This window comes from Mixophyes fleayi, chromosome 1 (assembly GCF_038048845.1).
Source record: "Mixophyes fleayi isolate aMixFle1 chromosome 1, aMixFle1.hap1, whole genome shotgun sequence".
Taxonomy (NCBI): Eukaryota; Metazoa; Chordata; class Amphibia; order Anura; family Limnodynastidae; genus Mixophyes; species Mixophyes fleayi.
This window is the reverse complement of record NC_134402.1, coordinates 180,460,479-180,476,536: the sequence shown is the minus strand read 5'-3', so window position 1 is coordinate 180,476,536 and position 16,058 is coordinate 180,460,479. Positions and strand designations below refer to the sequence as shown.

The window sequence follows — 16,058 nt, the reverse complement described above, 5'->3', positions numbered from 1 at the left end:
AATTTAAATAATGAAATGAACCACAATAGATATAGAATTATTCTCTTGGTTATTATGCGTATTCTCTTAAATACCAGCCTCTGCACTCGTCTTTCTTCTATTCAATCCAATGCAAGGTTATTTGAAGAAAGACGTAACTACTACTATAACTTATGTCTACATTTCCTAGGAAGCCTTACTACTTATTGAGAAGATACTAGCGGGACATGCATTGTTTCCACCTGCAACATTTACACATTAACACCAATGTGGAAATTCCCTAATGCCTGGCAGAATTGTCTTTCTATAGTGCTTACAAATAATATAAATATAGATTTTTTTTTTAAATAAATACAAAAGAAAGCTGTAAAGATGCATCCACTATTAAGCTGATAACCACCATCGCTCAATGAAAATGGATCGTTGGTAGACTGCAACAGATCACTGACGAGCCCCCACAAACTTGCAATGATCACCCAATTAAGATGAGGGAAAAGTCCAGGCAAATGTAATGCCACTTACACTGTCATATGTAAGACGCAATAATTCATGGAGCAAGCCAACCCAGCACATAGTGGACCTTATAACTGTATTATACAGTAAAAGTTAGCACAAGTACAATATATTGTGGAAACTCCATTAACAATGAAACTAGTACACCAATTTAAAATTAGAAAATATTTTCTTCTATGCTGGAAAAAAAAAATCAACAAATTTAAATTTTTAGAAAAATAAAAATTAGAAAACGACATTAAACTGTAGGCTACAGTACGAGATGAAAATGAAGCTGCAGATGTATTGTATATAAAGTATTATAAAATAATAAGTAGAAAAAGCAAGATAAACAAGTAATGCATAAACTGACATAAGCCTCAATGTAAAACTATTGAGGAATCGTACCTTTTTTTTAAAAAAAACATGAAATTGTCTCACACACATAACATATATACATGTATATACATATGACACCTAAATGAAGTACAGATTGTCACAATGAGCAGTACCAGTTCTTCATCTAAGCCTCCTGGGGTGTATAATATTAATACATTGTTTTATAAGAATGTATTGGTGATTGCAGTTTGTAAATATATGCATGTACCTTGATAAAAAAAAAGCAATACAACAAATAAAAAAATAACATTACAAGTTAAAAAATTATAATAAATAAGTGTTCGATAATCATATGGGTTGTGAATAAATCCCAGCCTATTACAGGCCTGGCCAACCTGTGGCCCTCCGGGTGTTGTGAAACTACAAGCTCCATCATGCTTTGAGATTAGATAGCCAGCTGATTGCTGACAGAGAATGCTGGGATCTGTAGTTTTACAACATATGGAGAGCCACAGGTTGGCCAGGCTTATTAGGTTAACCCTTATTTGTCAGCAATGTTTTTTCATGTCCTTTTAGTGGGGAAGAGGTTAATGAACTACATAACCCCGAGTTGTGTAAACTACTACATTCAAAATTAAAAAATGTCCTTGTATATAGAAGCCCATTCTATTTAATCACTATTTTCTTTTATGATTTTATGAGGGAGCCCCGGGGGTCAGCTGTGGCACTGCGAGGGGGACAGGGTCCATGATGATGCGATTCGCAACATCTAGACTCCAGGAGGAAGGAGGCACTGCTCTCCTGGGAGTACAGTAGAACTCCCAGACATTTGAGAGTCTACCAGACAATCTGTGAGTGAAGGCAAGTGCCACCAAGAGAAATGAATACACCCAAACTTTATTATATTTGTTTCTTTGCTTTGTCCGTTTTATATGTGTCTACAGAACAGAATGTGGTTAGCTAAGGTGCTGAGCAAGAATAGGCTGTTTTATTAATCAAACGACCATACACTTGGCTCACAGTCGAAGAGAAGTATATCTTAAAACTGATGCACACTGAAAGTATTTTAATTCCATAAATGCAATCTTTTGGCTCCCCTACGATTTGATTATTCTAGTTTATGAAATATAAATTTTGTACAACCTACTATTTAAGAATGACTTGCAGTTATCATAGTAGAGTCACTTGTGAGTTATGCACCATTCATGGATGCTGTATATAAAGGACCTGGTTTTGCAGTTTTCTTTTCTACACACACATACACACACACACACACACACACACACACACACACACATATGTGTGTGCTTGTGTATATATACACACACGAGTTTGTGTGTGTGTATGCATGCATGCATATATATATATATATATATATATATATATATATATATATATATATACATACACATACACACACATATGTATATACTAATCTAATAGAAGCCAATAACTGTATAACTAATAGAATACAAAATGTCAATGTCACTACAAAATGATACATTATAGATGTTGGAACCAACCGTTGTCATTTACTGACATTTCTATTGCTATTTATTTGAGATGTTATGTTCTACTCTTTTGTGATCTGCCAGTAATTATAACCTTTGGATTCAACATACTCTCATTTGTATGAACTACAAAGCACTAAGATGGTGAAAAAAATACATGCCTGAAAATTACAGCTTCCTTTGTAACCTGTACTAGATATACAGTACATCTGTTATAGAATGAAATGAACAGGAGCACAAATAAAATGCACAGCACTCATGTACTGTAATTAGCAGTAGAAATGTCCAATTAGTTTTAAAGCTAAGCACTATCACAAGCCTGCCTTTTTTCAGTTAATGGTAGAGTCGTATGCATTGATTGGGCTTAGGAAAAAAAACAGGAAAAAAACTAAAATCGTATTTTTCTAATAGGCTGGGGTTTATTGTACCCCTAATATCTACTAAATAATTTACAGATGATAATATAACTGAATTGTAGCAGTTAAACCAATTGGGAATTGAGACAGCATCAAAGGAGCACAAACAGAATATTTTACTTTGTTAAGAGATGAAAACTGTACCATAAATTCATAAACTGATTAGCCTTGAATAATGCTTAATAGACATGATATGTATTGTGCAGATTAAAAACTAAATATGCAATATTCATCCACTCTGGCATCAAACTAACTACATTAATGAGTATCCTGCAGCCATTAATTGGTCCATTCTGCTCAAACTTGAATGTGCACTTGTATTTCGGTCTAGTGTCAAAAACATTTAAATAGTCAAAACAAATGACTCTATACTGGCCCGTGATTTATATCCAAGCACATCTGAAATCCCAATTTAAAAGCTGACTTTTGCCTATGCATAATTTGTGTGTGCCGTAATAATAAATTAATGAACACAAATAACTTCTCAACCACAGTAAACCAAGACTTTGGCCTGCTGTACAAATTAATTCAATAACATAACTTAAAAAAACACATTTCATTTAAGCAAAGGTGAAAAATGGTGGGCTTTGGGGCGGGCACATTTTCTTCAAGAAAAAGAGCATTATTTTCTAAACCTTTCAGCACTTAAGTGAGCCTGCAGTGCATGGGGTGTTATAAGCCAAATATACACTCTGCAGATTGGGAACAAAGACATCTACGACATAGTGAGCAGTCAACAGCAAAAAGGAATGTGCAAGATAAAATGCTGTCAAGCTCCAGTTAGTCACAGACTCATTTACTTGTGAAATGAACTACAAATAGTAACAATTGTAACGGACAATACATTTGCTGCGCTTGCTGACTGACTCCAGCATATTCTTAGCCCATGCCTTTTAAGTGACCTTCTGCTTGATGCTGGGCGTCTCTGGTCGGTAATCCTTCCTTTCCGAAATGTTGCGCTTGACCTTGGCACTGGCTGGTGATGAATCTTGAGTGAGGGAGGGACTGGAATGAGATTTCTTCAGGCCAGAGTTGTCACTGTCACCATTGACCAGCAGGTCTTTGCCACCTTCTTTAAGGAGTTTCACATAAACTTCATATCGGGTTTTCTATAACAGAAAACCAACACAAATTTCAGTTAGCTAATTGATGTTAAGTCATAAAAGCAATTTGTTGCATAAATAACACTTGTTGAAAACGCAATAAGGAAAAGAAAAATCTGTATAAATACAGCCATTGGAGACAGATAGGTAAAACTTCCAATGGATTTTTTTCGCCAATAATTTAAAAAGATGTTTAGAATAAAAAAAGGTGATTTATTAAATACATTATTACACTTGTAAAAACACAATTTCAAACTATAATTTTATTAATTCCACCTATCTAATTTTCCATATAAAGTTCTGAGATTTGCGGGTAAATGTATGAAAGTCCGATTTGTTCAACTCGCCGGCAATCGGCGACTTTACAGCTAAAATTTAAAGCAGCGATGGCTTGTAAAGGCAAACTTGCACAAAACTATGGTTTTCAACCAAAACAAACCTGAAGGTACTCTTATTTAAGTTGTTTGCTAAAATTAAGACAGCTAACAGTTTCTGTAATTTGCCCATAATCCAGTGGTTCCCAAAGTGTGTGCCGCGGCTCCCTGGGGTGCCACGGCACTCTCACATGGGTGCCGCGATTGCACTCCAAAAAAAAGAAGAAAAAAAAACCTGTACCCATCCAGCGCCGGATCCTCCTCCTAGCTGTTCTCACTGACTGCCGAGCGTGACGTCATCACGTCCGACAGTATCAGTGAGGAGCGGCAGCAGGGAGGACCTAAGGGCAGATGACAGCGGAACATGAAAAAAGAAGGTAAGTAAAGGAGAGTGAAGGGGGACAGAGAGACGCTGAAGGAGGGGGACAGAGAGAGACGCTGAAGGAGGGGGACAGAGAGAGATGCTGAAGGAGGGGGACAGAGAGAAACGCTTAAGGAGAAGGACAGAGAGAGACAGTGAAAGAGGGGGACAGAGACAGTGAAAGAGGGGGACAGAGACGCTGAAGGCGGGGGACAGAGAGACGCTGAAGGAAGGGGACAGAGAGAGAGACGCTGAAGGAGGGGGACAGAGAGACGCTGAAGGAGGGGGACAGAGAGACGCTGAAGGAGGGGGACAGAGAGAAGCTGAAGGAGGGGGACAGAGAGAGACGCTGAAGGAGGGGGACAGAGAGAGACGCTGAAGGAGTGGGACAGAAAGAGACGCTAAAGGAGGGAAAGAGTGAGAGCTGATGAAGAGGGTGACACAGGGTGTGAGATGGCGAAGAGGGGGACACAGGGTGTGAGATGGCGAAGAGGGGGACACAGGGTGTGAGATGGCGAAGAGGGGGACACAGGGTGTGAGATGGCGAAGAGGGGGACACAGGGTGTGAGATGGCGAAGAGGGTGACACAGGGTGAGAGATGGCGAAGAGGGGCAGTGATATGATGAAGGGGCACAATGTGATGGTGAAGGGGTCTAAATACATCTTACGTCATTTTGACCCAACTACTTAAAAAACGGGAATACCCGGTAATTATTTTTGCTTGGGGGTGCCTTGGAAAAATTATGGTGACCCTAAGGGTGCCTCAAACTGAGTAAGTTTGGGAACCACTGCCATAATCTATTATCTTTTTTCATTACCTTTTGTACAATCACAGAACTGTATTCGGGCACACCGGTTCCTTACAAACTCTATACAGCTAGAATTCATTCTGCCCATATATATAGCAATATCACAAAGACTTACACAAAAGCAGTTAATAACACTTAATCAATTGTCTTTAGTTCAAGTTTTTCATATCTAACATATTATTTAATAACTAGTTCAAAGTTCTAGTAAACAATAGACTTGTGCTAGAAACAGTTTATCAAATAAACCTGATTAATAAATAACTGCTGCATTCATTCATATTTATACATTGAAGAAGATTATTTAATTTTAAAAAGAAGCAAAATTGTTTCCTTGCAACCAAGACAATATTATTTCACAATGTAAAATGCTTAAACTACTTCAGTCTGTTAAATGCTTAAATATGTTGAGTAGAAAAAGCAAAGAAGAATCTCTAGAAACAGAAAATAATGTTTTCCTGCTGCCAAAATATGGCAAAAATAGTTAACGAGTGAAGTGTTTCCTGCAAAAATATCTTTACTGGTATCTGCAATTTTCAAGATTTGTCCCAGTGACTTTTTTTCCTTTTCTTATGGGAACAGAGTCTCAAAAGAACAATCATATTTAAATGCACTTAGTTTCATGGGGTTCAAGAACAGTAATCACAGCTAGAGATACCTGGAAATGCTTTATAACTGTACTTGGTGCACTTCACAGCTCTGCCAGTGAATGCCTGAACGTGCATTCAATCATAATTTATAATACAAAGGTGCTCTGCAGCAGCTAATCTATCTCTATTCATCCGCGCAGGACTCAAAGCTCTGTCCATAGAATATATGAGCGGAGGGATCAGCAGGGAGCAGTGAGGGGGTGCGTTTCAAATGTTTGCAAAATAATTTTATATAACCTTTTCATTGTTCGTTGCTTTGGATCATAAAAGAAAAGCAACGTCATATACAGAATACAATACAGAATAAAATAGGAAGGTCAGAGCAATTTAAGTTTTTATACATAATTTAAATTCCAAAATTTACAAAAAAGTACAGTCAGTATTTGACTATTAAAAGGGTACATGAAAAGATAATAGAAATCCTTGTTATTATGTACTGTACACAGTTCAGAATTCATAATCATTAAAGTTATGGGGGCATATTTACTAAACTGCGGGTTTGAAAAAGTGGAAATGTTGCCTATAGCAACCAATCAGATTCTAGCTGTCATTTTATAGAATGTACTAAATAAGTTGAATCTGATTAGTTGCTATAAGCAACAGCTATACTTTTTTAAACCTGCAGTTTAGTAAATATACCCCATGGTGTGTTACAAGGAGTCTAAAGCCCTAAACTATACATAATCATAGATGCCGACTCCTCTGATTCTCCCATACTCCCAGAAAGCAGTGAGAAGGGGATGGGGTTGATGGCACTAAGACACAGTTTGCATGATGCTAAATGTGTTCCCATGAGGTGGTGGAGGCCTCCGATAACAGGTTGCACATCACCACCTACCACCTACAACCCACTGATGCAAGATGACATGAATTGCACATCTGTAGGTTTCACGCGGTCATTCCATAATGAAGTGAATTGCGTTGCCCCAACCGTCTACCCTGACTTTGTAGACCTCCCTTCTCCATTTCATGGACACATGGAATCTGCTGCACGGCCAAATCAGCAGAGTCATACGCCCAACTTGTGGATAGCTGCTTTTTCTGTTATTAGAGCTCATAAGTGTAAAATATGGACCAATAGGTTTTGAGGAGTGGGGCACAGAGAGTGCCTGCATCATGCATCCGAAACAAAAAGTAATCGTCATAAAGTAAGACCTATTTATTACATTTCTACTTTCAGGTAACATGAATTAATGGTTTAGAAATTCTGTTTCCTGTCTCTGCTATGTTTATCCTGGTTGCTGGAGGACACCACCCACCACATGCCTCCTAAACTAAGTACATTGCTATATCTTTCTAATGACCTTCTATGTTTTATTCAATCAGGGCTTTATATCATACATGCATAACTATTTATATTTATTTTTTTCTCTTGGATATGACAGAACTGATATTTGGAAACAATTGAATCCAAGGCACAAAGCAAGGCTGATCACAGATGATGGCTGGCAGACATACTCAGTAACTCTAAGCACTAGAGCCCTGGTGAACTGAGCAAAAGACCAAATTCAGAGGAAAGGGATGATCAATGAGAGTAGGAAAAATTAAAGTTCCTCCCCCCTCCCCGAAATACATACTTGTATCCTTTAATTAATAAGACAATTAAATTTAAATAACCTTGAAATTGATCTGCATTGAATATACTATTACATAAGCCTGTTTGACTTTTATATAAGGTATTAATTCATATTTTTACCATTATAGAATCAAGACTATAGAAGTTACTCAACAAGACACTTAGGGGGGTATTCAATTGTTTGTTTTAACGCGCTAAAACCCAAAAAAAAACGAGCGCTCTAAAAATATTACCGTTAATACGGTAATTACTCGCTAAATTTCATCTCGCAGCTCCCTGAGCAGCGAGCTGAAATTCAGCCCGCTGGCAGCGAGTAAGTACCGTATTAACTGTTTACGCGCGCAAATTTACCGTATAATATGAAGTGCTCTAAAAAAACTTCATATTATACGGTAAATTTGCGCGCGTAAACAGTTAATACGGTACTTACTCGCTGCCAGCGGGCTGAATTTCAGCTCGCTGCTCAGGGAGCTGCGAGATGAAATTTAGCGAGTAATTACCGTATTAACGGTAATATTTTTAGAGCGCTCGTTTTTTTGGGTTTTAGCGCGTTAAAACAAACAATTGAATACCCCCCTAAGGGGCAAGTCTAACATGCTTGGTTTGTTCCAAATGTATACTTTAGTAAATAAGCCCCGTCGTCGATATTGCTCTACACCATTTTTATAACAGAAACAATGGGCCTCATTTAGAGTTGGGAGCAAAGCAAAAAAAGGAGCAAATTTGCACCTGGACAAACAATGTCGGGATACAAGGGGTGCAAATACATTTATTTTTTTGCATGCAGGGAACAGGCTGCTTTTGCATGTAGCACACATAAGATCTGTTTCTTTTAAGTTTATAATTTAGAGTAGAGTATAGCTAAGACAAGCCCCCTTGCAGTAGGCTCATTGGCAAAACAGGGTTTTGCCAATGAGCTAAATGAGGCTCATTATGTGAACAGACTTAAGTGTGAAAAGTCAGAACGAACATCACTTTAATCAAGACATTTTAATGTATTTCACAGTTCTGAAATGGCACGTAAAAGTAGGCACAATCTTTCTCTAAGATCCAATCTTTTGAGCAACCATTAATGGTAGTGTTGCCAACCATCATTTCTTGCTCATTTCTCAAACAGAGCCGCATTTACACATTTCCAATGTTCTACAGGGTAGTAATAGTTTTATCGATTCACACTTTGAGTTGATATATAAAACAGTTCCAGCTTTCCAAAGTGAATGAGGTAATAGGATAATCTGATTTTTAAGGCGCCTTTGAAGGGGACAACATCCTTTTGCATATGTGAAATCATTTCACATATGCAGAAGAATGTATTAATAAATAATAATTTGGCATTGTTCTGCAGATTCAGAATGGCTAAAAGCAAGTATTGGGTAGAAGAAAAGAGGAATTGCATTGTATAATATGTATGCAAGACATTATCAAAAAAACCTAGCTGATTAGCATTTTGATTTATAATCTTTTTAAATGACATCTGATCAAATAAATGGGCTTTTTTATTTTTTACTCTACTCAAAATTAGCGACCTGACAGCCATCTATTTTAGTCAAATTTGCTGAACCATTGGAAATTATGAATGCAAACTTAGTGTATTTTCATGGTATATGTGGTATATGTGACAATTAAAATAAATTCTTTACTCTTAAAATTCTGATGTATTCACATGTTACAGTAGGAGTTTTTATCTCTCTGTTTTTACTTTTTCTCATCCCTGAAAATACATTGTTAGGGTTTTCACAGAAAGAAAAAAATGATTGATTTTAAAATTAATAATAGTCTTAGGGGTAAATTTATCAAGCTTCCGGTCGGTTTGAAAAGTGGAGATGTTGCCTATTGCAACCAATCCGATTCTAGTTCTCATTTATTTAGTGCATTCTACAAAATGCTAGCTTGAATCTGATTGGTTGCTAGAAGCAATATCTCCACTTTTCAAATCTGCAGCTTGATACATTTGCCCCTTTGTGTCTGGCGCTTTGTAACCAAGAACTGACTAAAAGTCCACCAATTTGCCTGAAAACCACCAATTTCAACCTAATCATAAGTCCCATTCACTAGGTGGATTACTCTAAGTAGATGGTAAATAAAATGTTATAATTATGGTGACAGCATTTCACCTTGTCTTTTCTCAAGCATTCAGATGTATAACTATTATCTGCTTAGCAAGGAGATCAGTGGACAAAAACCAAATCAGAAGACACTGAAAGCCTCAGGTACAAGCTCTCAAAACATATTGCATATCACCATAACCAATACGTTTTCATAAGCACTGTAATATTTTAACAGTTGTGCTATGATCTTGATAAAGATGATACAATCACTACATTGTATTTCTTGACATGTTAAAATATAGTGCACTATATTTAAATGTAAATCAGTTTTGAAAGAAATACTAAAACAACAAGTACCTTAAGTATGAAAATAAATATGCTAAAGTCACTGTGATATAATAATAGGAAAGGAGATGTGAGTTTATGGATAACATAAGAAACGATGATGAAAAGGGAAAATGTGCTGCAAATGAGGTTAAAACAAACTGTTGTGAAGTGGATGCCCTGTTTAATCTGTAGTTGTACAGCAAGACTCCCATTAATCTTCCTCAAGGCCAATTACGGATGACAGGGTAAGTCACCTTAGTGTTCACAGTAAGAACTGAAAACCTGAGATTCTTAGTGAAGAAAAGCATTATTCATATTAAGTGTTCTTACAAGAACCGGTTACACCTCAGTTTTATCAGTATATTAAATGTGAAGTGGCATATAGAACTAAAAAAATGTATCATACACTTTAGGGCAAGTTTTAGTAGACATGTCAATTGGCATTTTATCATAATTCTGAATGTAGTACTTGGAGTAACAGTTATTTTGTCCTGAAAGCAGTGGACTTAACTAGAAATGGTTTTATGATAATGTATCTTCACCATAAAAACCATCCTTGATATTGTCTAAATCAAAATATAGCAAGTATCATCCCATCAGTTCTAAGGATCCAGGTACTCAAGTGTCTGAATTTCAAGGAAATTAGTATTCCAAGTTAGAATGCTTTTACAAGTTTCAGACACCAGTAGAGGTAGAAAAACGGGTATGGGGAAGGAACCTACTGACTCCAATAACTCCACACTTACTTCTGCTTGTGCCTTCAGGTGACGGCATGGCAGTTTATTTTGGATGCTGCATGCCCTATTCACACATGTTTACTACAAGTGAATGCAAGGGGCCAATGGAGGGCACTGGTGTAACTCTGCATTTCAAATGCGTTGAAAACTAGTTTTCTTAGGCTGGGAACACACTACAAGGTTTTTAGCCGATTATCGGGTCAATCATACGATAAATGACCGTTCAGCCCGGTGTCGAATTAGTGTGCTCCCATGATGAACGATTAATTTTTCAAAGCACATTGTATATTTTCATTTCATTTTTAAACCAGACTAAAAATCTAGCCTTAGTGCGGGTAATTAGTCATAGATATATTAAAAGTGGCAAGAGCCAGGTCTAGCCAAAGAAATCCAAACAATGGGAAAGTCATACTTCCAATAAGTAGGTTAAATCTAATGGTATAAAACAAATTATTATTAAGCCACCCTTCAGTATTTTAGGATAGAATGAGTTCTATAATGCACTTAATGTGACAATACTGTGAATCCCTTAACAACATTGTTGAAGGTAAAATATTTAAAATGTAATCCCTTGTGTTCAGTGAAATAAGCTGGAGGAAGATCTATTTTTTACGGACACTAGTTACTTCAAGTAAGGATATAGCATGAGAAATGTAGTGTTTGCTACAGCAGTCACTGACTCTTAAAATGATTAATGATGTAATAAATGATATGTACCAGTCCGGCTTACAGGCTGATGAAAGTTTTGTGGGAATGACTATTAAATGAGACAAATGTAATAGTTGTGCTTTTGGTACCATTGTCTCTTTTTAAGATGCATTACAGCCACTAGGCAGGTGAGAAAAAAGTATAAAATAAAGAAATAGAAACGTAGGAACGGCAGAACAAATAGTTCAAGAAGATTTTTATACTAGATTTTCGCATAGTAGCACCTATTATTATTTCCCCACAGTGCCCTTACTTAATGGCATGCTATAATGTACATAATCCTAAGTACATGAAGAGGTATAACCATCTTATGCCTCAAAAGGCACTTATCTAAATCCTGGCAGGAGTGCGTCTAGGCAATTCAATATCATCAGCCAACATTCTGTTATATGAGATAATCATTCTAATAAACTTAGTTTCTCTTGATATTTATTATATGTTACTTATCATAGTAGAAGTAGTATTAGTTTACACATTATTTCTCTATTTAGGACATTTTCCTATAGCTCATTTACAGAAATTCAGTATGTTTCTTACTTACATTGTTGCCAACAATTTGAAATACTTTTCAGGGTCACTTTCCTGCCTGACTAAGTGACACAAGATCTTCCATAAAGTAATTTATTAGAATTGTAGGCTACTCCTGTACAATAACTGTTAGTTTAGAAAAACTGTTGGAATAACAATTGTTAAGAGTTGAATTCAGTATGTAGACTAAGAGGGATTGTATTGGGTAGTTGGTCAATACTAAAAAGTGGGGACATTTTTAGGGCCAAATTTTCAACAACTGGGACTGGAAAATTAGAGACAGCTGGCAACAACATACTTCACCTAATTTATCTGAAATCATATGGAAGGAGAAACAGGTATATTGGTCAATTAAATAGATTCCAAAAAAAACCAACAGTTGAAAAGTTAATTATTACTGTTGTATGTTTCTATGTACAAATGGTGAGATGTGTTTATCTATGTAAATGGCAGCTCAATAGGATTAGAAGCAAATTTTCCTTTTTTTATAATATGTGGGTTGGCTAAATCTGTCAAAAGGCACAAATAATAATACAATGTGCAATTACTATATTAGTAGAACGTTTGCACACTAATTTTTATTGTTTATGAGAGAATCTTCCACATACAACATAATCACGTCTTAACAATATACAAATGTGTCCTATGTTCTTGTACTTGAAGATCCACAACAAAATGGTTCTCATAACTAAAATCCTATTAAAAGGCAATCAGTTTTTCTAAGCGGAGAAAATGATAAATAAATAATGACATGAATCCAAGTTGCAATCTTGACTTTGCGGTTTGGGAGTTACCAAGATGATAACTTTCAAAGTAGGTGGTAATGTTCTGTAATGCTGAGAAATGTAAACAATGTCATTGAGTCTGATGTACAACTTCCAAGCTAATAGAGTCAACCACTTTGAGGTGCTGCTCTTCAACCACTGGTTATTTTCTACTATCTTGTATTAGCTCCTGACTGGTGACAAGGACTATCACATGTCTAATTGGAAACCATTATTCAAGATATTGAAGCTAGAGATTGAGATCTATGAACACTGCTGATCCTGAGTGCATACACATAGCAGAACTGGAACGACATTGTTTCATTGCTGAACGAGATTTTAAGTCCAGTTTAAAAATCAAATTAAACAATACGCTGTGCTTTGGAACGATAAACGTTCATCGTTGGAGTGTACACACTAATGCGATATCAAGCCGAATGGTCCTTTATCGTGTGATTGGCCCGATAGATTGCATAGAGTGCCGTTTCTCAATACCCCTCAGCCTTTTATACTCACTTACTGCCAGATATAGTGTTTTGTTTTATTTTACTAAAACAGAATTAAAATGTATTGATTCCATTACTTGTCATCATCTAAAATTCCACCCTTGCTAACCTACATGGTATAAAAAGGAACACTGTATGATTTTTAGACCATGAAGGAATTATTATTATTACTGTTTTTCACTGTTAGAATACAGATTGAGCAGGTTTCACAAGTAGTGAGAAGTTGTGAAATTCAGTACTTGTCTAAATGAAAAAAAACATTGCATTAGTACCAGCCACTTAAAGTCCTCTATGCGATTGTGTCACTTGTCAAAAAGAACCCTGCTCCATCTGTATAGAGTATAGCTAACAGCTCTTGTCTGACAACTGTTCAGAATGTTTTCTATGGGAAAATGTTTAGACTGCAGTTGAATGTAAAGTACAGAAAGCTATTGATGATGTTTGTTTAAAACATCTGCCAGGTAGGTAAGTGAATTACATAAATGACCATTGTGGTCTAATATACAACACACACTAAATCAATCTCAACCTGTTTAGATTCAAAGTAATTAAATTACCTTTCCACAAACTATGTATTTCTATTAATTTGGGGAGTATATAGACATCATTTGACTTACCAATTAGATAGATCAATACATTGCTGTTTACATTTAAATGATTGGGTGAACAGTTTCTGAACGAGCTCTCTCTATGGATGTAACACTGCAGTGTAAAAGGAACCTTAACTGTATTTTAAATAAACCATAAAATGGTAATTGGATATGATTTAATGGAAATCAGTAGGTCATAGTATTCCATCATTAGAATTTACACAGAGAAATTTAAAGGCCATCAACACATGCTTTAATGTAATGTCCACCAGAAATTCTACTTAATGATACAAGATCATGAGCAAATCCTACAAAAGTATTTTTTGCTACTAAGAACCAAAATGTTTTGTTTTATGGTGTTTTAAGCTTGGAGAGCAGATTGCAGCTTTAGTGCAATGTCAATAAGATTTGCTAAGCTGGACTGGTGATTTAAACAACAGTATACAGCGGGTGAAATAAGTATTGAACACATCAACAATTTTCTCAGTAAATGTATATGTAATGTGGCCAAATGTCAGCAACAACCCTTGCAATCCACAAATGCAAAGAAATCAAACCATAGATGGCCATAAAGTGTTGGGTAATAATGTGAAATGACATAAGGAAAAAGTATTGAACACATTAAGAAAGGGAGATGCAAAGAGGCATGGAAAGCCAAGATACCAGCTAAAATCTATCAGTAATTAGAAAGCAATCCTGCCAGCTGGTTCAGCCACAACTGATGGCCTATAAAAAGGTGTCTCATTACGAAGGTGACACACAAGAAACATCTCATAAAGGGTAAAAGAAAAGAGCTCTCTCAAGACCTTCGCTCTGTTATTGTTGCAAAACATACGGATGGCACTGGTTACAGAAGAATCTCTAAACTGCTGAATGTACCAGTGAGCACTATTTGGGCCATAATCCATAAGTGGAAAGAACATAATTTCCGGCCAAAACCAGGTGCACCTCACAAGATTTCTGACAGAGGAGTGGAAAAAATTATCAGAAGCATTGTCCAACAACCAATGACCACTTGTGAAGAGGTTCAGAAAGACCTGGAATTAGTAGGTACAATTGTTTCAAAGAAAACAATAAGTAGTACATTCAACCGCCATGGCCTGTATGTACGCTCACCAAGCAAGACTCCTTTGCTGAAGAAAAAATATGTTGAAGCTCGTTTAAAGTTTGTTGCACAACATTTGGACAAGCTTGCGAAATACTGGGAGAATATAGTGTTGTCAGAGAGCAAAGCGGAATTCTTTGGATGCCATAATACACACCATGTTTGGAGGAGAAATGGCACTGCACATCACCCCAAAAACACCATACCAACAGTGAAGTTTGGAGGTGGGAACATCATGGTCTGGGGCTGTTTTTCTGCACACGGTATTAGCATACTGCAAATCATTGAAGGTAGGATGAATGGAAAAATGTACCGAGACATTCTTGATAAAAATCTGCTGCCATCTACCATGATGGTGAAGATGAAACGAGTGTGTACATTTCAGCAAGACAATGATCCCAAACACACAGTCAAGGACACCATCAATTAGTTTCAGAGAAAGAAAATAAAACTACTACAATTGCCCCGCCAATCACCTGACTTGAATCCAATTGAAAATCTATGGAAAGAGCTAAACATCAGAGTTCATAGAAGAAGCCCACGGAACCTTCATGATTTGAAGACTATTTGCGTTGAATAATGGGGCAAAATCACACTTGAGCAATGCATGCGACTAGTTTCTCCATACAGGAGGCCTCTTGAAGCTGTTATTACCAACAAATGCTTTTGTACAAAGAACTAAATAAATTTCAGGAAACTTGTTCAATACTTTTTCACATTATTACACAAAACTTAATTTATTGACATCTATGGTTTGATTTCTTTGCATGTGTGGATTGCAAGAGTTGTTGCTGACATTTGGTGTAAATTTCATTACAATAGCCACATTAAATATATATATACTGAGAAAAATGTTGATGTGTTCAATACTTATTTCACCCACTGTATATGTCTTTTGCTGTAACAAAGAGATTATCACAGTTGAAGGCATGGTGGGTAAAGCAAGTGAGATGTCAGAATCTATGAAACTGCATTTTGTCTTCAAAGATCTGCTATTGTAAAATACTTCAAAGATTCCTACATCTAATTTAATTAAATCAATTTAGAGCAATAAAGTGAAGCTATACTACAATAGAAATATTGTTTTAACTTGGCAGACCAATATTTTGCTGGGCACATTGATTTCTCTCCTACCTAA

At 36.3% G+C, this 16,058-nt stretch overlaps 1 protein-coding gene across 6 annotated transcripts in view; it reads right to left on the bottom strand.

The window, feature by feature from the left end:
* Window positions 1-724: 724 nt before the first annotated feature.
* PSD3 (pleckstrin and Sec7 domain containing 3) overlaps window positions 725-16,058 on the bottom strand; it is a 444,956-nt gene continuing 429,622 nt past the window's right edge. For all 6 annotated transcript variants that reach the window (XM_075204582.1, XM_075204583.1, XM_075204584.1 and 3 more), the window contains 2 exons: window positions 2,091-3,846; window positions 725-2,058 (listed from right to left, as the gene is read on the bottom strand). In XM_075204582.1, coding sequence (XP_075060683.1) covers window positions 3,631-3,846 — 216 coding nt within the window. In that variant the 3' untranslated portion in view covers window positions 725-2,058; window positions 2,091-3,630. The remainder of the gene's footprint in view (window positions 2,059-2,090; window positions 3,847-16,058) is intronic.